The sequence below is a fragment of the Arvicola amphibius genome, chromosome 12 (assembly GCF_903992535.2).
Source record: "Arvicola amphibius chromosome 12, mArvAmp1.2, whole genome shotgun sequence".
Lineage (NCBI taxonomy): Eukaryota > Metazoa > Chordata > Mammalia > Rodentia > Cricetidae > Arvicola > Arvicola amphibius.
In genome coordinates, this window is record NC_052058.2 from 90490982 (window position 1) to 90513275 (window position 22294).

Here is a 22294-nt window from a genome sequence, read left to right on the forward strand (position 1 = left end):
GAAGAGCAAGGCTCTCTGTTCCTCAGCAGATGGCTTTGCTAGCCAAACTCCACATATGTTTTATTAATAGACTTCCATCGCTATGCAGAGCACTTAACAGTACGTTAACTTCCTTACACTAACCGGGGAACAAATCTTCCGTCCAGCAGGACTCATGAAACCACATTTACCAGTAATAGATAGATCCAATAAAAAAGGTGCCAATGTCCTGAGGAAATAATTTCAAATTCTTGGAAAAGTTGTTCCGTTTCTGAAACAGATTCTCCGTAGTGTTCCAGGGTATGGCTCCTTTACTTCTCAATTGCTGCAGAAATCTGTTTAATTTAAACAACAACGGAAACAATGCCTCCTTAAAGAATCCATTAATCTATCTGACAACTCTTTATTGAGCTTGTACTGTGTGGGGGGTGTTGGCTGTAATGAGAGAAATCAATGGGGAAAAGATCTAAAAGATGTGAGTGGTGATGTGTGTTAGAAGCCAGGTTGTGACCAAATCCAGACTGTGGTTTTACTCCTTGCCTTATCTGGGGTAACATTTACAGTCATTACAATCTGGAAAATCAGACCTGCTATACACAGGGAATGTCTGAGACCATGCAAACTCTCTATAGTCATCCCTGTCTGGGGTAGTTTCTATCTGATCATTTTGATTGGGCTAATTTCAGGTGCTTTTTACAAAATGCCTTTCATTGATTCACACACATTATACAATAACCGTATGCACGCAATAAAGTATACATGCAAATTATTGTTCTCTATCTTTCTGGCACTTGAGCAGACATTCATTCACTCAGTGTTCACTGAGCACTGAATATGAGTCAAATGCTATTCTAGGTGACTTGCTCTGGGAGGGAAAGAAGGGAGTGAGCAAGGGAGGGAAGGAGGAAGGAAGGGAAGGAGAAAGAAAGGCAAGCCCTAGGCATGTGTGAGAACTCCCTTGCTACACATGTGGATACTACTCTGTTTGGAAGAACAGAGTATGCAAAATTCACAGGATAAATAAACCAATGCTTTCTATTTCTTCCTTTCTGAATTATCCAACAATTAGCTTCATGACAGACTGAAACAGACTTTGAAGTGAAACTGCCCCAAAACACTTTCTTATTTTTTAATAGGCAAAGACAAAAAGAGAGAGAAAGAAAGGCTGATATCTGGGGTTGTGTAACCAGCAAATCAAAAGGCAATGTAGGGGCCTGGAAATGTCTCTCAGCGTAACTTTGCATAGACAGACTTTATGCCAAGGGTTTCTACCCTACCCATAATACAGATAAATTTACACATGTCAGTAATGAGGAAGGAAGGGAGGGTTAACAGGATCCATCTATCCTGTGCCAGCATGGAGTATTGAAACCACATTAAATAAATTGGCTTTTCTCTGTGGTAATGCTGCATAGTCTACGTGACACCATTAGCCGTGCAGCTTCTGCCTGGAAATTTTCTGACGAGGTTCACTCTGCATTGGTCACTGTCACCGACTAGTCGCTGTCTGCTATTCAACGCCAAACTTTAAATGATTATGTAAGAGGTTGAACAGCCATTTTCGTATGAAAACTTGTCTCCTACAAGTTGCTGGCAGGAGGTGTCATTTCTAACAAAGATGTCCTCAGGTGACTCAATCAACATCCTTGTATGGTTATTACAAGTTTTTCCACTAGAATGGGGTTCTCTTCATAGCTGCTTCAGAATATTGAGTGTCATGTTGTAGTTCTTCCCTGAGGGGCTTGGAGGATGACTGGGTCCCGGTCTTTGCTTTATTAAGACTGTAGTAAACAAGGCTGCCTCATCTTGCACAAGTCCTTGAGAGCTTGGGCTTGTGGATCAAATCCTTTGGATGTTACCTGGGACACAGAAAGAACCAAGGTCCTAGGCATTTCTTTTCCTTTTAATGTTTCTTTGTGGATTCCATATCAGGCATTATGATCCCCCATACCTCCCTGTCCCCTCGAATCTGCCCTCTGTCCTTATAATCTCCCCCCTAAAACAAAGTAAAATTTAAAAGAAAACCTAAAAACCAAACCAAGCAAAAATAAAAACAAAACCAAGAACAAACAAAGAAGAAGACTCTTGTCATGGAAGTTGCAGTGTGGCCTGTTGAGACACACTATTGATCCTTTAGTCTCTTCATCCTGCAAGTGTTATTTACCACTAGTCATTGCTTTGGCTCCAGGCCTCTGGCTTCTGCTATATCACCTATAATGGCCCCTCACTGGGGCTCCTCTTGCATATCCTGTTGTTGTCCTTTGTCATGGATATCACACTGTTTTGGATCTGTAGGTTTGTCCCCTTCACATGCTTCCAACTGCTCATAGATATGGTAGATGTTGGGTGGGCCAAGTCATAGCCCTGGGTCTGGGCCTGGGTGGTAGCTGGGTTGCTTGGCTCCCTCCCTTGTCCTCCTCATCACTACCCAGATGAGCTCTCCAGCACTGCCTAGGCTCGCTCACCCAGTACAGCCCACAACAAGGAGCAGGGCAGTTCACTTACTCTAGGGCCCTCAGATCCAGGTCTCCCTCATTCGTATCACCAGGGTCAACTCTACTCTTTTGCCTAGGCAAGGCACAGGGCCCTCTCTCCCAACTGCTGTAGGGGCATATGACAGGGAGGTCAACTTTCTTGTTCTCACACCCTGAGGGCTGACTCACCTGCAACCCCAACAACAAGGTCAGCTCTAGTGTATGCTTCCCAGGTGAGGTGCATGCCTATGGTGAGGGGTGGGACCCTCTTTCTCAACTGTGGGAGTGAGCTCTCCCCCAAGGGGTAGGGCCAGCTCTCCTGATGCAACATTCAGCCAGGGTCAGGACCAGGCAGACCAGGACCAGCGAAGGGCAGAGCTGGCTCAGCAGCACATCGTTCCAATGATCCCTGTGCTATTACCTGCCATGGTGCTAGGTGTTTTTATAAATTGCATATCTTTTAGTGTCTGAGGATAGAAAGCAATACCCAATGGTAGAGGAAAATCCCAAAGAACTCAAGGTCAAAGGTGAAAAGGAGACCGAGTTCTCTCCCATGCTTATCACCCACAGTGAGTATGTTTAGGGCTATGCTGGAGCTGGGAGCAGAGCACACAATTACTTTAGACTGTGTGGTGTTGGAGAAGGGAGTTCCTTGGGCTGATCTTGAGTCTGTGTCAAAAGAACACCCTAAGTTAATTCTTATTCAGTCCCAAATGTCCTTACAAGCAAAACATGGCTAGACCTTATCTCCCTTCAGATTAAGTTATGCAAGTTCCAACGTGTTATCATTCTCAAGAGTGCCTTAAAACTGGCCCCTCTGACTTCTGCTTCTTTTGGCACACCCGCGTCAAGGCCTGACTCATTGGTCATGGCTGTAGTGAGTCAGTGGAGCCCAGCATCCTCAACACTACGATGGGGAAAACACTTGTTTGCAGGGACAAAGTCTCTTTTCCATCACATGCTTTTCTGAAAGTACTTGCCCCCTAATTTACCAAGTAGTTATTCACATTCTTTAAATAATGTCCCTAACTTACATAGCCCTTGTTCAAATAAACTTTCTCTGCTAACACAATTTAATTAGGTAAACAGTGCTGACCAAGACCAGCACAGCATTCCAGAAGTTCCCCTCTGTACCTAATATTAGTATTTTGTTTTTGAACAACTCAGGCACCAAAAATAAATTTTATGTATGTTATTGTTTGTTCTTCCTTGTTACTGAAGTCTGTTTCCATGAAGGGAGGGGCATGTGTCTATTGTGCTCTCTGAAGTCACCCTGGCATTTAACCCCATGCTTGGCAAAGAACAAGGACTCTGTGTTTGTGTATTTATTTAATGATCAGCCATGTTTTCAATAGAAAAGACGAGAAAGAGTAAAGCCAAATCTCAATGTGAGGGTCTAATCAAAACAATGAGAAGACTCAGAACCATGCATTTTCCTTATACAGAGAAATGGAGTGAATAAAATTGCTTGATATATGTGGACACTCATGAATTCTGGGATGGGGATGTAGGCATTTGTATTTCTTAATAGATTTTTGTTTTCATTTCCATTGCGCACAATGAATTTTAATCACCAATGTCCAATGAGAAACAAAAGCAGATCCTCAGCCTTTATGCTATGTGGTACATCTTCCCTGTGGTAGGAGCCACAGCTCGGGACCCAGATAAATAAGAAGGGTGGCTAATGCTGATGTCTCTGTTGTTATTCATTCATTTTTTTCTGCCCATAATCAAGGAAACATTACTTAACACACCGTCTCTGCAGGCAACAATGGTTGATACTTCAGAGATTTCTCCAAGAAAGACTTTTCCAACAAGTTCATCATTTGAAAGGGTTTGATTTTGTTTCTAAATAAATACCAAACAGAACTAGAGGGCCAGCTTGTCATCAGAATAATCTGCTAGTCTCTGCTTCCAGACATTAAATACCATGAATCATAAATGAATAAAGACCATTAAAGACTTTACTTGGGGTGCATAATTATCACAGTCCCGACTTATTTTGCTGATAAAGAATGGTACAGAGGGTTACATGCATCCAGATATACGTATCTCAACTGGGTTTCTATCACCATGGAAAACATCATGATTCTCAGAGTGATATGGAGAGACTGTGAATGAGTCTCCAGAGAGTCCCAACATATGAGAAACTCTCATCTTCATGTAGCCTTCATATTTAGTTCATTTAAGGCCATGTTATAATACTGGCCCACAATAGTATATGCTGATAGATCAAGATTCTATTCCTATAGGCACACTATTAAAAAATCTGAATTCCACACCCACAAGGAGGATTTCCAAAATACACAGAAACCATAGTTTTATTCATCCTGTGACTACTATAATCTGCTCTTCAAGGAAAGAGAGGATTTTCTTTATGCAAGGGCCAAAATTATACCACACTAGCAATGGCAGCCCTTCGGTACTCTCTTTTTGTCCTAAGCAATAGGCCTGGGATTTTTCGCACCTATAATGTAAGTGATATAAAATTAATAATCCCACTATAAAGGAAAGTATCCTAGAGAAGATATGTAGCTTTTTTTTAGATGCCACATCAAGTAAATGATGAACATAAAGTCAGATTACAAGCATCTCCAGCCTTGAAATAGAAAGAGATTCCAGCTATATCATCTGAAGCTCCTAATTTACTTGGAGTGAGTATTTTGAGATGTGGTTGTACAGTGAATAACACGACATAGATTCTATACAGTTGTGCTGATGGGTGAAGGACAATGAGCTGCACCATACTGAACAACTGGTGTCAGGGGTGATAAGCATCTAAGACTCTGGAGCCGCAGAGATGGGTCAGTGATTGAGAGGTGATTAAGAGTGGACTGGTCTTGCAGAGGACCCAAGTCCAGTTCCCAGAACTCACATCACACAGCTCACAGCCACCTGCAGTCCCATTCCAGAGGATCCAATGCCCTCTTCTAGCCTCCATGGGCAACTGATACTCATGTGTATAAATCCCAACACAGATGTAATTTTCAAAAATAATAATTAAAAGATCTAAAGGATCATTTTAGTAAAATAAATAATAAATTAATAGCAACACTGACCAAGAAGGTAAACGAGGCGTGAACTAGAAATCTTACAACAGAGACATATCTTTGAATTCCACAATGTACACAAAATTCAGAGTTAAGGAAGATTCAGGTAGCACACAACCACTGTAACTCCTACCCGATAAGATCCAGTGTTTTCCTCTAGGTTTTATAGCCAGCCACATTCAGGAAACAAGTGTATCAGTTGGGTTTGTCTCCAAATAATGGAGTCATACCAGAAACCCTGTTTGCCTTGTTTAATATTATTTTGTGGGAAGAGGAAGCTCATCCTCATCTTTCAGGCTAGAAGAAGCTCTAGAAAATGTCATCTAGCAGGGAGTTCAGAACATCTCTCAATTCCTATAGATTTCCTAATAGACAATAAGCCTCAGAGGACTTCTACCATATGAGCTTGGAGTCCACCACAAACCCACAACCTAAAGAAAGGTATCCTGAAGGCCTTTACCAAGTACAATATAGCCAGGCCACCCCTAAATGAATATCAAGATGTTAAAAATCCTACTTAAAATTGGTAGTGAGCCCACTTTCCAATATCCTCCAGCTCCCTGGGGAATCTGGAAAAAGAAATTGTGGCACAGACTGGCAATGTTACATGGAGCAAAAGAGAATCAGAACTGGGGTGCAGCAACGCATCAGCAATGCAACATCATGGGACTGTTTCATGTCTCTGACTGTTTCATGGTCTCAATTGTACAATAAGCATGTGGTGAAGGGCTCCGGACAAGTTACAAATAGTTACAAGTGTCACACCGGGTCAAAGTAACAAACACGTTTGTTATTTACTCTGTGTAAAGCACTACAGGAAGTAAATAGCAACAGAAGGCGAGAAAACGAAGGCACTTTTAGAAAGCATACAGCACGAATGCTGTAGAAACAGAAGGGGAATGGTGAGATCCTTCACACCAGACTCTTCTCTTAAGCTGCTGCACTGCGTTAGCAACTAATGGTGCCCTACCCTGAGAAAGATTCTGCAGAAATAAGTCCTGGCCATGTTTATTGATGTTAACTTTTTGATCACCACTTCAAAAGTTATAGCTATTAAAAATATTCCAAGGTGAAATACCTGGGACATGGCTGCAGAAGTTCCCCTTCAGCAATGCAGGTCTCCTTCTCAAGAAGTTCTGGGCATTCCTGGCCACCTCCAATTGCAATGTGCTTCACATGGCGGCTCCTGCTCCTGACCCCAGGTGACAGATTCCCAGAACGGCAGGTCTTGGAGCAGGGGCTCCAGGGGGACCACTCTGAAGTCTCGCAATCCTTTGGCATCACACAGGGTTGGACCGTTAGTGGGAAGGAATCTTGCATACATAGGCTGAAAGAATAACAGAAAAGAGAATTAAAATATAGAGATTAAATGGATACGACCAACACAATGAAATTCTTACTATGAGAAAAAAAAGTTGAAAATCTAGCTTGAGCTTTGTGTGTGTGTGTGTGTGTGTGTATGTGTGTGTGTCCTGCCAGTTTGCACACATGTGAATGTCAGAAGACAACTTTGTGGAATTGTCCTTCTAACACGTGGGTCAGGCTTGGCAGCAGTGTTTCAACCCGCTGAGACTTCACACTTGCCTTAATTTGACATTTTAATAGGAATCCCCTTTTAAAGGAACAAGCTTCAGGGTAAAACAATAAAACATAGTACATGTTGAGAACATAAACTTACTGCAAATAGTGGAACATGCCTACGGCTCCACCTACACAGGAGATTGCGGCATTAGAATGTTTTGAGACTCAGAGTTCTAGGTAAAGCTCCATTCAAAATTAGTTTACCCTCTTTTGCACACAGCAGTAGAACTGCCTCACTCTAGAGAGATGCCAGCAGAAGATACACCCTACCTTATCTCTTGCCCAAAGTGTCTCCCTCATGCTGTAAACTGTTATCAGTCATTGACTGGGTCTGATCTGTGCTCTCTAGCAGCAGTGTTAGGAGGTTACATTTTATTTGCAGAGAGAACTTAGGCACACAGAGCCTACATGATTTGTGCACTATCTAATGAAGGCAAATGAAAGCTTTAGAGTAAGCTATCTACTCTTAGAACTACTGATATACTTTGGGAAATGCGGTATTGATTATGTTCCTACACACTATTTGGCTGTTAGCATCAATTTTCTTTTTACATGCAAAATTTAGTCTATCTGGGAACTGAATATATTAAAGGCTATGATGATGATGGCATCAACACTACAGCACTTGGACTGCTGAGGAGAAGCACAAGACAAGTCAGCTGGCAAGGCCATCAGTGCCAGGTTTCAAAGGGCAGATGGGAGTTCTGCAGACCCAGAAGGAGTAATGCTGCTCTATTCAGGGAAACTGCACACTTGAAGCTTTGAGCTAGAACCACCCTGTTGAGATGTGAACCTGTGGAAAGTTGAACCCAAATATTCAAAGCACTTGACTTTGTGTAAATAACTTTAAAAATGACTGCAATGGGTGTATTTACACTATAAAAATTGGCAAATGCTATAAATCAGTCTCTCTCTAACCATACAAGCCTGCTTGCTAATAAAAGCACCATTGAGCCAAGGTCAAAGGCCATTCGGTTTTTGCTAAAGTATTAAATGGCAAGTAGGAAAGTAGAGAAAGAGGAAGAAGTAGAGGATGCATGAAAAGTGGACCTGAGAAGTGAGAGAGATGACGCAGTAGTCCCTTTAAGAGCCTGAACCTCAGCTCAGTTCCCAGCATCTATGTCAGGCACTGTGAGAGTTTGAATGTAATTGGCCTTCATAATCTTACAGGTCAATGTGTAGCCAGCACCGTGTCTGCCCATGCACTGCCATGCTCACCTTCATGATAATGGATTGAACCTCTCAAACTGTAAACAAACCACCCTAACTCAATGTTTTCTTTATAGAGTTGCCTTGTTTATGATGTCTCTTCACAGCAATAGGAACCCTAAGACAGGCACCTAACTAGCAACTGTCCATAACTCCAGCTCTAGGAGATCTGCTGCCCTCTTGTGGCCTCCGTAGGCACCTGCACGTGTATGCATATACTCCCACAGAGACACGTAATCCGAAACAAAATAAATCTTTTTTTAAAAAAGTAGGTCTGGAAAGATGACATGTTATGGGTGATGGAACATTTTTTTAATTGAGATTAAATAATTTTGAGTGAGGAAAAATCATATTCAAGAAGAAAATATTAACATATTCACTGGCATTTCTTGATTTTTGTCACTTTCTTATTATTAGTGCTTACCTTATCCAGTCCAAAGCACCCAAAAGTTTGAGAAGGAAAGGATAATTTTCTTAGAAATGTATGCATGTCAATGTTTGACTTCCAAAATTAACCACATACTTTGGCTAAATACTGAGCTAGACAAAGGTTTTTGTAGTGATTCCTCCATATCTAGGCATAATGTTTCGAGGTTTTTAACTTGGGAAAATATATAAATAGGAGATGTGCCCCTTGAGCAAAGCAGAAGAAAATATGCTCATGGTTGCTCATAGTAGTGAGCAGGTTCTAGTGAGATTTTCATATTCGTATGTTTGCTAAACCACTGAGGGTTAATGTCACATATTCTTAGAGGATATCAGATAAAGCTGTGATCCAGAGTTACATTTTTTAAACTCTGTTTGGAATGTGTTAGTTCCTAGAAAATGAAAAGGGCAGTACATCTCAAATTCATTAATTCAACATCATGTGTTCTGGACCTGGGATAAAATGCATGAACAAGAACCTCTGATCCACCTACCACAAAACATACTCTTAGTCTCTAACCCACCTATCCCAGAACATCTGTCAATCTCTCTGACCCACCTACCCCAGAACACACTGTCAATCTCAGTAGGCCATGTTGAAGGCAGTTATTGGGAAGGGCTGTCATCTCACTGTCATCAGGGAACACTGCTGATCGATCGACAAAACATCGCTAGGATTTTGAGTCCAGAAATTGTTATGTACTAAGCAGTAAGTCCCAGGATGTCAGAATGCAGCTTTATGGAAGTCTTTGAAAGAGGTAACCAATTTGAAACAAGACATTAGGGTGAGCCCAAATCCAATATGGCTGGCTTCCTTGTAAACAGATCACACACACACACACACACACACACACACACACACACACACACACAGGGGAGAGAGAGAGAGAGAGAGAGACAGAGAGACAGAGAGAGACAGAGAGAGACAGAGAACATGCGCACCAGTGAAGATGCAGGCAAAGGCGGGGTAAACACAAGTTATAAAGGAAGGCTTTGGAGAGAAAGAAACCCTGTAATTGCCATAATCTTGCGTGCCCAGTTTCCAGAATTTGAGAAAATCAATTTGTTTTGTGCATCAACCAAGTGTGTGACATTTACCACGGCAGTCCAAGCAAAGCAATTCAGAATCTATTCAACTATTTCAACTTGCGTGTATGTTTTTAGGAAATAGTTTTCTTTCTCCAAGCTGGACTTTCCTCTCCCTTCATAAAAGAAGATCTGGGGCCTGGGGAAGCAGCTTAGTCAGGAAAGCACTAGTAGGGACAACCATCCACCACCAGGGCCCAAGTGTGATCTATCAGCTTGATTCGGGGATGATGGTTCATGCTGATCATCTCAGTGCAGGGGAGGGGGGACAGGTGGACCCCAGCAGTTCACCGGCCAGTTGACCTCACTGAGTCAAGCATCCTGGAACTGCAGGGCTGCATTAACCCAGGATCATTTTGTAAAGGATTCCTAATCTCTTGCTTCCTTTATATTTTAATAAAGTGCATAAATCTTCCTGAAGGCGTGTTGGTCTGTTTTAGATGTTGTTTTTTACAAGCCTATATCTCAAGGTTAAATTAATAATAATAACTAATAATAGTTGAAAGTACCATATCTTCCCCCTTTCTAGTTTAACCTGTGAATTCCTTGTAACTACGGCACTCTGAGTGCCCTGTGAAGTGCATCGTGAATAGCTAGACCTTGTATTCTGCATCATGGTTTCGAGGAATGAGCTTAATTTCTCGTCTATGGAGTGCCCCCCCTTCGGAGAAGAAGAACAATGCAGCATGGTCTACTAACTCCCCCGGCCCCCAGATTTGTGGTGACCTTTCCTGTGAGTGGAATCACCCTATAAACAACAACACACAATGAACAATACTGCCCACACCAAAATAAGAATCGATCCCTTTGTGGAAGGCAGCACGCCTTTTTGATGAAACAGGCATAAGCTGTGGATTTGTCTTTCAAACTGGAGATGCTGTGATAATTATGCCTGCTTGACATTTATAGATCATGCTGTCAACTGTAAATTACCTCACAAGTACTCGGCTGTAAAGGGAATCTTTGAAACTTAGAATCGGCTCTAGTTCTTACCTCTCCTGGAAACGTAAGGACATGGCTGCGCTTACAAATGAACAGAGACTGCTGTAGAGTAAAAGTCATTACTGAGGTGCCCCAGGTCATTAGCCCTGCACTTGAAAGCAGCACTAAATATTTAAAACAGTGGGGAGAAGAAGATCCTCTCCCTTCCTAGTAAAGGCTAACAAATTATCCAGTGCCCTTAAATAGATGCAAATCCACAACTCCTTGTAAACTTCCTATGTCCACTGCAATCCTACTTCCTTCTTTGGTCTTTAGATGTAACTATCATTTTCAGTCTGCAGAAGTGCACTTTTTCAGGTTATGTCTCATACTTTAGTTAAATATTTATGTGTTCATAAATAATATATAGCAGTGCCATTGATTTTTAAGTTTTTACTTAAATATTGCTTAGGTGTATATACACATGCAAGTTACTCTGGAAATAGTTCCTCATTAGCATTGCAATTTCTGTCTATCCATGACGAGGACACAGAAATAGTCCAGTTAAATACTATTTCTGAATACTATTCTAACATGTAGGCTTTGTTTAGCAATAATTCCTTCCTGTGGGCCGATGGGTCACATTGCATATTTTGCCTGTTTCCACAGATAATGAATCCAACCTCTGTGTATGTTTGCACTTGACAGATATTGTAGAGTTGGGATGGAAAGATGTGAGCAAAACTTCCCTGGGGCTTGGGGGAAAAGGCAAAAGAGAAAAGAAGTCAAGCTGTACTGTGTTAAAGAGTCTATAAGGTCAAATGACTGAACTTAGTGATTATGGTGATTTAGGATGTTGCAGACTAGACTGAGTCCTACCCCTATGGCTAAACCATTGCTGCGACTATAAAAACCTGGACAATGTATCTATTTAAATTGTTTCTCTGATCTTGGTTAATATGTCACAGTTGCGTAACTTTGTCTTTCTGAGACTCTCCTAACAGTGAGAGCAGGGGCTGTCTCTAACTCTGTTGCCTGCTTTTAGGGCCCTTTCCGCTGCTGGATTAATAAAAACAGGAGGTGCCTAATCTCATTGCAACTTGATATGCCATGGCTGGCTGTGATATCCCTGGGAGGCCTGCCTCTATCTGAAGAGAAACAATGGAGGAGGAATAGATGGGAGTGGGGCTGGGAAAAAAGGGTGGGAGGGGAAAAGCTTTGATTGGGAAGCAAAAACAAAAACTAGTAAAAAACAAAGCAAAACAAAACTGTGCAGCGTGTTCTTAGGAAGCTACTGTTTCCCACCGATCCAAAACTCAAGAATGCCACCCAGAAGCACCTGAAACCTATTAACAGAGATGTCCTTTCTTTGTTCTGCAACTAATATCTCATGCGACAACTTCCACCTGAGGATGGTGCTTGGGATAACCCGAATCCGTATTTCCAGGCGGTGGTCACTCACGATTGGCTCTTGATGGAGGAGAGTTATCTGTCTATGTTTCTTTCATTGGTTAATTAATAAAGAAAACTGCCTTGGCCCTTTAAGAACAGAAAATTAGGTAGGTGGAGTAGACAGAACAGAATTGTGGGAACAAGGAAGTAGAGTTAGAGAGATGCTTCAGGCAGTGACCATAGTGAGTCTCCATGCTGCTCCTCTCCGAGATGGACGCAGGTTAAGATCTCTCCTGGTAAGCCACACCTCGTGGTGCTACCCAGATTACTAAATATGGGTTAAAGGAAGATGTGAGAATTAGCCAATAAGAGGCTGAAACTATGGGCCAGGCAGTATTTAAAAGAATACAGTTTCCGTGTAATTATTTCGGGTGTAAAGCTAGCCGTTGGCCGGGTGGCGGGACGCAGCCCCGCTGCTTCACACTACAGATTGGCGCTCCAACGTGGTGACTAAATCCACTCAGGTTTTTAACCTGAGAGGGCTTTAAATAAAGGAGAGAGAGTTTAACACAGCTTTCTGCTGTTTGCCTGGACGTGCCCTAGAGAGATTTTCTGTTTCGGCAATAGCGGCAGAGAAAAAGCTGAGTCATTTTAAAACGCGGCTTCCTGGTGCTGTGCTGCCAGTGCAAATTCTGGCTATAAACCATTTCAGTGGCTTTTATGGACTGGATGTTTGTGTGCCCGCTTGGGATCGGGAAAAAAAGTACTCTGAGACCATGCCAATGGCTCACTGCTCCCTGCCTGCACCTGGGCAGATGGCGGAATCAGGCTTAGGCGAGCGGGACAGCATTTGCGGATTCCTGCCGCCATAGAGAGAGAGATGTTTTCAGACTGCGCGGTGCTCTGCGTGTCAGATTTGGCTGTAACTTGGATGAAAAGAGTTTCTGTGCTGCACGCTCAGTCTCAGAATTAAACTGCTGAGTGCGGCTCCAATGTCGACTGCTGTGTGCCTGGAACTGTGTGCGGCTCAGGGGCACCAAATGACTGAGGCAGGAGCGGCTTTGGCTCTGCTCCGCCATGCTGAACTGTACTGATCTCAGGCAGGATCTATCGTAATTAACACAATAACAGCGCAGTTAAGGTTTAGACTTGGCTGTAAACAGGCAGTACCGTATTACCTCTACCTGGCGCAACTTAAGATTTTAAGAAGTGGTTAACCTTTTAAGAAGTGCTCCTGGATAGTAAAAAATTACAGATTCACAATAGAAAAGATTCAGACATAGAAGGCCTTTAAATGGCTCACGTAGGCTTAAAAGAGAGAAAAAAAATATAGAAAATAAAGTTAATGCCTTAAAAAGAAAAGGTTAAAGTCTTTAAAGAGACAGAGTACAGATAGTTATAGATTAAAAGAAGTAAAGTGATAGAGTAAAAATAAGCCACGTAAAAATGGAAAATTCACAGAGAGTCTGGATTATGTATTTTGTTGTGTTTTCTTTGATTTTTTTGACTGTAAAGGAGCTAAGTACAGAGAGACATTTCATTATATGGGCTGCCAGGCTAGATCAGAATGGACATCTTAACGGTATGACTTCAGGATTTGGATCTAAGAACATGATGCTTTGGAAAAGAGTTTCTTCTTTTGTTTTCACAGAGGACGAGACTCTGTGGATTGCTTCTATCCCAATATGGTATGATAGACCACGCCCTCCTGAAAGGTTGCTGTGAACATCTTCAAAAAATTACTTCACTCAACTGCCAACTGAGAGGAACCTAGCACACAGGTTACACCATGAAAGACCTAAATAACAGCGCCCCCATTCAGCAGGAAGCAGTTTGGAGAGAAAAAACTGCGCCCATTTTCCCAAATATTGTTTATAAATGTTCTTTTACATTTAAAGGGGGAGATGATATAGATATGAATTTGCATTGGTATAGATTTTAAGATCAATTTTGTTATATGTATATGTATTTCTGCTTTTGATTAAGGTATTGTGATTGTAGTTCATTTTAAAAACTGTAATGTATAATTAGGAAATATAGGTTCTTAATGGATAATAATTGATAATAGTTAAGCTTGTAGTCATGTTATTAGATTTTCTAGATATGTAGAGATATATTTCAGTTAGATAGACATTCTTCATATCTTTCAAAGACTGCAGAATATGGCATTTAATGTTTTAATAACTTAGGGTTTTCCATGACAATGAGACACGTCTGCTCCTGGCAGCACCAATCTACTTCAAGAGGAAGATGGGCATCGAAGAGGCTACTTATGGAGTTTGTTAGCCATTTGGGCAAGAAACTGCTCTTGCCTGGACTGTTGCATAAACTGGACACAAGGAACCCACAGAAAGAGGACTGCTAAACTTGCCTAAAGGTGAGATGGTCTCTCAGGGTTCCTGATTCGTGAAAGAGTCTGCGAGACGTTCTGCAGGACACAGCAGAAAGTGACTGAACTGTCTTTGGAATTTTTCTGCTTCATGGAAATGTCTGCTGGATACTGTGGGCCTGAAGCCCGAAGATGGATGCCCCAACGGTACAGAGGAACTTTGGGTGACTGTCCAGGCAGCGAGTTGTCTCTGTCATTTCTAGAGTTTTATAAGTTACTTATTTCTTGTTTACTTAGGTAGCATTATATCCTTCTGGAGTCTTTGATGGAGGTGAAGAATAAATAGATAGTTATAGCTTTCCTTAGTTATGATAAAAGATAAAATAGATTTAAATATTGTAACTGTAATACTTGCTTGATAACTGTTTTGTTATATGTAATTTTGCTATGTTAAAGTTGAAGCCTTTCTTTTTTGTTTAAACAGAAAAAGGGGAAATGATGGAGGAGAGTTATCTGTCTATGTTTCTTTCATTGGTTAATTAATAAAGAAAACTGCCTTGGCCCTTTAAGAACAGAAAATTAGGTAGGTGGAGTAGACAGAACAGAATTGTGGGAACAAGGAAGTAGAGTTAGAGAGATGCTTCAGGCAGTGACCATAGTGAGTCTCCATGCTGCTCCTCTCCGAGATGGACGCAGGTTAAGATCTCTCCTGGTAAGCCACACCTCGTGGTGCTACCCAGATTACTAAATATGGGTTAAAGGAAGATGTGAGAATTAGCCAATAAGAGGCTGAAACTATGGGCCAGGCAGTATTTAAAAGAATACAGTTTCCGTGTAATTATTTTGGGTAAAGCTAGCCGGTTGCTGGGAACTGGGCGGCGGGAACGCAGCCCGCCGCTTCCTTCTACAGGCTCTAGAGTAAAACCATGACTTCTCTCTGAGATGAGAGGTATGTTTTCGCACCAACAAATGCTTGCACCTTTGAATTAGAGCTGCTCACAGTTCCCCTTTCTTGTCTGCCCCCGGGTTTGGTGCTCTCCGTATGACCTAGGAGTTACTGAAAACACAGACTTCCCGATCTGTGACCTGGCCCATAGGGCTAGTGTCCTGTGGCAGGATGAAGAAAAGCTCCCTTGGTCCCCATGTCCTGCTTCTTGGAGTCTAAGAGCATGCAAGTTTACACGGCCAGAGGGGCACGGAGAAAATAGTTACCGTAAGGTTCCCGTTAGGGTGATGAGCTTCGAGAATCCAGGTGGTCAGGAGCTAAGCCCATAAATAAGAAGAGACAGAGAGGCAGATCAAACGGGATTTGAGGACAGCCAAAGTTGTGATGATGCAGAGCTACAAGTCAAGGAATATGGAAAATTCCATGCAGGTCAAGCATGTGAACCCCCTGAAAACCCCCCAAAAGAACACAGAATTCCTTTCCTTGTGCTAAGATATTTAACTCTTTAGTCTCTGGTACGCATGGCTTCCAAGACAACGAAAGTGAAAAAGTGCATTCTCACACGTCGATGCTCATAAAGGTGGAATAGTTCCATAGTCCTTCAGTTACACACGTGCACCAGTGACCTATGGTTGGTCCTTGTGACACAAATATCAGCTTGCCATATTACTTCTGTTATTGTATATGCTATATCTCTGTAGACACCTTTTAAAATGTCCCATTAAATCATAATTTTGCACCTTCTGAGGGGGTATGAATGTGTAACATTTTGGATTTTCCCCTCACCCCATTGCCAAATTTTTACAGTTTATCTTCTTTAAAATCTTAGAGTTTCTGTCATTGTTCGAACCACATTTTGCAATTTAACTTCGAGCATATAAATGTATAGGTCTTCTCTGAAATCACTTTCAGCGATACTTTATATATTCAATTTTTTTTTAAATTTTCTGTGTTAATTTCTTTCCTACTTTTTTTGCCAGAGTTATTTCAAGGTTTTATTGATTTGGAAAACAAAACAAAACAAAAAAAGCAAAGCAGCAACAACAAAAAAGCCCTGTAAGCAGATTTTTAATGTTCACGATTTCCTTATTTCTAATATATTCTTTAAATATAACATTGTTTGTTTTTAATTTCAGAACTATTGTATCATATACATGAGTAAGCTTTTTCTATTTTTATTCTTATTCCCTATATGTCTCGTTTTATTTCAAGTACTGATTTCTGTTTATTTTTGTCTCAGTTCTTCATGTTGGACTGAGGTCAACTTTCTCATAGTACTGCCATTAGAAATTACAGAGGGAAACTCCAGCACAAATTAAAAGCTCTTTGATTACATGTGGGGCTCATCAAAAGGGCAGACATTACCATCAACTAATCATTCAACAACCAGTTCATTTGACTAGAGTCCCTCAGCTAGTAGTCTTCCCAGGTCCTTATTCTTCAGCTTGCCTTTGTCAAGAGAAGAATGCCAAGTCCCCAGCTTGATGTGTAGAGATGTGTGCCGGCTCATAAATACTGACCAGGGCAACTATTTTCTTTTTACAATACTGAAGAATCAACCCAGAGCGTCATGAATAGTAGTTAGGAATTCTACCATGCAGCTCCAACTCAGACACTGACTAGGAAAGAAAACAACACTGTGTGACTCTCCACTGGAACTGGATGACGGCAGAACAATAGTTCCATGTACCTTGTATACTGCAAATACTTTTCTACTGCTTAGCGCCCGTAATTCCCAATACTTCCAAGGATACTGTGTTAGGACAGAACAGGTTATGCTGCAGTGACTAAGAAACCCACATCTCAATGCTTTATCAAAATAATCATCTCCCATCACCTCAGTTTCTGTTATTTATTCTGTTGTTTGCCATTATGGAAGTTTATTGCCAGTTATTCTACCATGAGGATGCCCTTCCTGCCTCAGTCTCCAGACTATGCCTGTCTTAAAGATCCACCATCTGAAATACATCAGAGGCTTCAAAGTTCACCTTCAAACCAGAAGAGGAGTGAGCAGGGCTATGTCTCAGGGCGACTCAGGACATTAGCCTAACTGTTTATATCATTCCTCCCCAGGTCATTGGTCACATCTTAGTGAAAGACTTTCCCATGGGTCGTGAGAGACATGAAAATGTAAGAAGCTCAAAGATGCATGCTTAATGCAGTGTGTGTATCAACTGAACCACTTTGTGAGTCCTCCAAGTGAAGGAGAATCTCTGTCTTGCTTGATAGTTTACATCTTTATCCATTTACTATTATTTAAGTGAGAACTCATAGTATAGAAGAGTGTGTTGTATTCATTTTGCTGCATTTAACTGGACATGTGAAAAGTTATATGACTCAGGGCCTTGCAAAAGCCACAAAACAATCTCCTCTATAATATATCAATATATTCCAAGAGAATTAAATTTACCTCACATGTAGTAAAAAGTACGGATTAGAATAATTAAAAATGTATGAGGAAAGTCTCTAACTAAGAACCTATTTCAATTTCTATTCTCATTTTGTTCTAAACTACATAATATCGGTTTATAGAATTTAATGCCACCAAAGTAACTTTATAGTTAAAAATGCATTTTTTTTCAGAAATGAAATTGCCAATAAGAGAGCATTTTTGGATAGTCCAGATAAAGCAGTGGGCCATTCTGACGTGTGTCTGTTCCATTCATTTAGGAAATACTGCCATCCACACAGGAGCAGATTACTCAAATTGTGACATAAAAGCAGGATAATGGGCACTTCTACCGCTACCCAATTTTAGCTGGGTTGAACATTTGAAAGATCACATCATGAAAATAATACCAAGAAATGAAATGATAGCGGAGACCAGAACCAGAGCCGAGGTAGAATCAGAAAAGACAGACCTGGGTGATCATATGTGCTATTAGTGTTGCTGAATTTTGGGTTCTGCCACCTGCCAGGCACAAGGAGACACACAAACAAAAAGATGGCAAGGATGAGAACTTGAAAGAAAAGTCTGCACGCACCAAGGCCCCTGCGAGTTCCTGGCCGTTAAGAACATTGCTCTAAGTGACCAGTCCTACCCACCACACTGCTAGATTTTGAAAACAAAGACATGGGAATAAGCAGAACATTCTAAGTACTGTCTGGAAGATGATTTCTGAATGTGAGGTGACTTCAACTTTCCAAGGAAAACACTTGTCACTATCAGGTGGATTTTTCTCAAAGACTTTGTAAATAATTTCTACAGCCTCCTTTCTTACCAAATGAACCTGACGGATTTCTCACATTATTAATTCATTTGCCTAGTTAAGGCCAGGGTTTGGAAATAAGAGGAGAAGCAGCTTTTTCTTCTCTAATGTTCAGTAAAACCAAACCCTAGAATTAAACCAAACCTCAGTATTAAAATTCCTCTCAATTTCCTGATGCATACAATTTTGAATTTTTCAATAGGCAATAAACCTAAAATCACATTAAAGCTAAAATAGCAGTATGAGATTCTGTTTACATGCTGTTTGGTTGTTCCTAGGGAACTGAGATTTCTCCATAGATACAGAGGTAAATACACAGACATACCGCGGCATTAAAGCCTCCAGAAGGAACCCCCGTGGTGTGCTGTTGCAGAAAACTGGGATGTTTTTAATACTATGATCATCTCCTGTCACCAAAAAACTTCATCCAGCAGAAATTTAAAATGTAGTGCAAGTTTCTGAGTAGAGGAGATTTTATCTTCTACAAATTTCTTAGACAGAATCCTAAGAATGATGTACAGGCACAGATTTGACAGTGTGTGCTGCTAAGGAGAGAAGAAGGCCACAGAACCATCATCTGAGGCCTTAGCCACTGTCTTCCTTTTATGCAGAAGAAAACCGAGTCCCTGGAAGAGAAGTGATCTTTCTTTCTTCCTTCCTTCCTTCCTTCCTCCCTTCCTTCCTTCCTTCCTTCCTTCCTTCCTTCCTTCCTTCCTTCCTTCCTTCTTTCTTTCTTTCTTTTTCTTTCTCTCTTCTTCTTTTATTTGTTCTTTCTTTCCTTAGTTTTTTTTTCTTTTGTTTTGTCTTTCGAGACAGGGTTTCTCTGTGTCACAGTCTTAGCTGTCCTGGAATTAGTTCTTGTAGAACAGAGATCTACCTGCCTCTGCCTTCTGAGCACTGTGTTTCAAGATGTGTGCTACTACCACCAAGTGAGAAATAATTTTTTTTTTTAGATCAGAAATTTACGCAGGAGCCAAAGTCAAAATTAAAGAACTTCTTTTTAGTTCATTTTTTTCTGTTTTTGCCTAGTTAAAACATGTAAAATTCTTGTTGTTGTAAACTCAAATTAGTCAGGTCCTAAGTTTATATCAGAAAGAAAAACCTATCTTTAACCCCAGCCTTGGGTGAGTGCAGTTATATCTTAACTAAAATCTCTCCTTCCCATCTACTCCTCTAAAAATAAACCTGATTGTGGAAAGGAAATTCATGTTTTTCATGTTTACATTATCCTGGCATTCCCATCCTGGAGACAGAATCTCTCTCTCTCTCTCTCTCTCTCTCTCTCTCTCTCTCTCTCTCTCTCTCTCTCTCTCTCTCTCTCTCTCCCCCTCCCTCGCTCCCTCCCTCCCTCGCTCCCTCCCTCCCTCACTCCCTCCCTTGCTCCCTCTCTTTCCTAGTGATAGGACAACGTTACTCTCTTAGAAGGAACTTTAATCATTACTACTCGAGAATTTTATTCCCAATGACCAAAAGTCCTTGGTCTAAGTAATTCAATTTAGAATCTTGAGACAGTGACGCAGCTGTGAAGGAAAAACGCCAATACCTAATAAGATTTGTATAGATCTGTCTTTTCTGTGTATTCCTAGAAAGTTATCCTTCCAAAGACATACTTATGATTAAAACAACACCACAGGCCCCAGAGTTTACTCACTAGAAAAATAAACATTAACAAATAAATACTAGAAATAAATCTCAAGCAATAAAATAAAAATAAAAACACGATGGCCAGAAAACACAAAGTCTGAGAAAGAATTTCATGATGGATGACATGGTGGCATAAAAAGAAATAGCTATATGCAAAAAATTAATGAGCATTGCCACAACTTTAACCATTCTGGAACATATTCCAGAGGCTACTAAAAAGCTTCCCCAGGGAAAGAGAAGGTGCCAAGGCAACGACTAAAGCCCCCAAAATTTTAAGAAATGGCAGTAAGAAATTTCTCAACCTTTGAGAAAGCAATTGACATCTGAATACAAGAGGCATATGCAACCTCAAATAAACATGAACAGAAAATAATCTCTCTGTGTAATATCACAGTCAAGATGTCAAAACTACAAAAGCATAAAATGACAATATGAAAAGGTATAATGGAAAAATGCCAAAGTACATAAAAAGACAGAAATATTAGAATAATAGTGGCTTGTCAGCAATCAACAGAATGAATGGAATGATGTATTTCAAGTCCTGGAAGTAGATAACTGTCCACCAATATTTCTATGTTTATTAAAATTTATCTTTTAAAATTTATAAAGAAACAAAACTATTGTAAGATGAGAGCATCTCAGGATATCCAAGACAACACTTCAAAATACACATGAAGGAATGTTATACAGAGAGGAAGAAGAAAGACAGTACCAATCATTAGATGTAGTAAAGAATAAAGTTCATGAGAAGAACAAACTGAAGAAAAGTCAGAAAGAATCCATGTTGCCCAATGTGATCAGCCAGCAGATCTCTTATTCTAATAGGGGAGGAAGCAAAGATGTAACAGTAAAGAAACAAATCAGAATCAACCAGGGACTAGTCAGTTCTCACTGACAACCTTAAATGCATTTGGCTTCTACTCACCTCTTAAAAGACAGAGTGTAGCTTACTAAATTTAAAATCAAGGTTCAAAAAGAACATGGAATTGGGCATATAGGGAGGGGAGGAGAATTTAGAAGGAGACAGGGGAGGAGAAAGAATGATCAAAAATGAAAAAAAGAACATACGTATGTCACCAGCAAAAAGAGAGTAAAGGGGACCTGGCCAAGAAGAGAGAGCAGCTGTAAACGTGAGTGCACTGGTGTCTTCCCAACTGCACCAGAGGAACTCACCATTGCCGAACAGTAACAGTGGAGGTTTTGACACCTCACTCATCTTCCAAACCAACACAGAAGCTGCTCTCTTTGTGAGCTGTTGTTCCCATCAGATTATTTTTTATTACTTTATAAATAATACCATTCAAAATTTCCACTTCCTCCCCTCCTCCCACTTCCCTCCCGCTCACCCACTTACCCTTTCCTCTCCCCCTCCAGTCCTAAGAGAGGGCAGAGTACCCTGCCATGTGGGACGTTCAAAACCCTCTCCCCTCCATCCAGGCTTAATAAGGTATGCATCCAAATAGAATAGGATCCCAAAAAGCCAGTACATGTAGTAGAGACAAATCCCAGTGCCATTATCATTGGCTTCTCAGTCTGCCCCAATTGCCAGCCACATGCAGAAGGTCCAGTGCTTGTTCAGTCCCAGTCCAGCTGGCTTTGGTGAGCTCCCATTAGATCAGGCACACTGTCTCAGTGGGTGGACCAACCCCTCATGGTTCTGACTTCCTTGCTCATATTCTCCCTCCTTTTGTTCTTCAACTGGACCTTGGGAGCTCCTTCCAGTGCTCTGACGTGGGTCTCTGTCTCTATCTCCATCCGTTTCCGGACAAAGGTTCTATAGTGATATTCAAGATAGTCATCATTCTGACTACGGCACAAGGCCAATTCAGGGACCCTCTCCTCCACTGCCTAGGTTCCTAGTTAGGGACATCCGCATAGATACCTGGGAACCCCTCTAGAGCCAAGCCTCTTGCCAACCCCAAAATGGCTCCCTTAATTAAGATATCTTCTTCCCAGCTCCCATATCCGTCCTTCCTCCATCTCAACCATCCCACTCCCCCAAAGCTCTCCCCCTCTCCCCTTCTCCCCACCCCACCCTAACTCCCATG

At 41.2% G+C, this 22294-nt stretch overlaps 1 protein-coding gene across 1 annotated transcript in view; it reads right to left on the reverse strand.

The window, feature by feature from the left end:
- Positions 1 to 22294, reverse strand: part of Thsd7b (thrombospondin type 1 domain containing 7B) — a 705347-nt gene that overhangs the window by 515125 nt on the left and 167928 nt on the right. The window contains exon 3 of the mRNA XM_038349733.1: positions 6582 to 6830. Coding sequence (XP_038205661.1) covers positions 6582 to 6830 — 249 coding nt within the window. The remainder of the gene's footprint in view (positions 1 to 6581; positions 6831 to 22294) is intronic.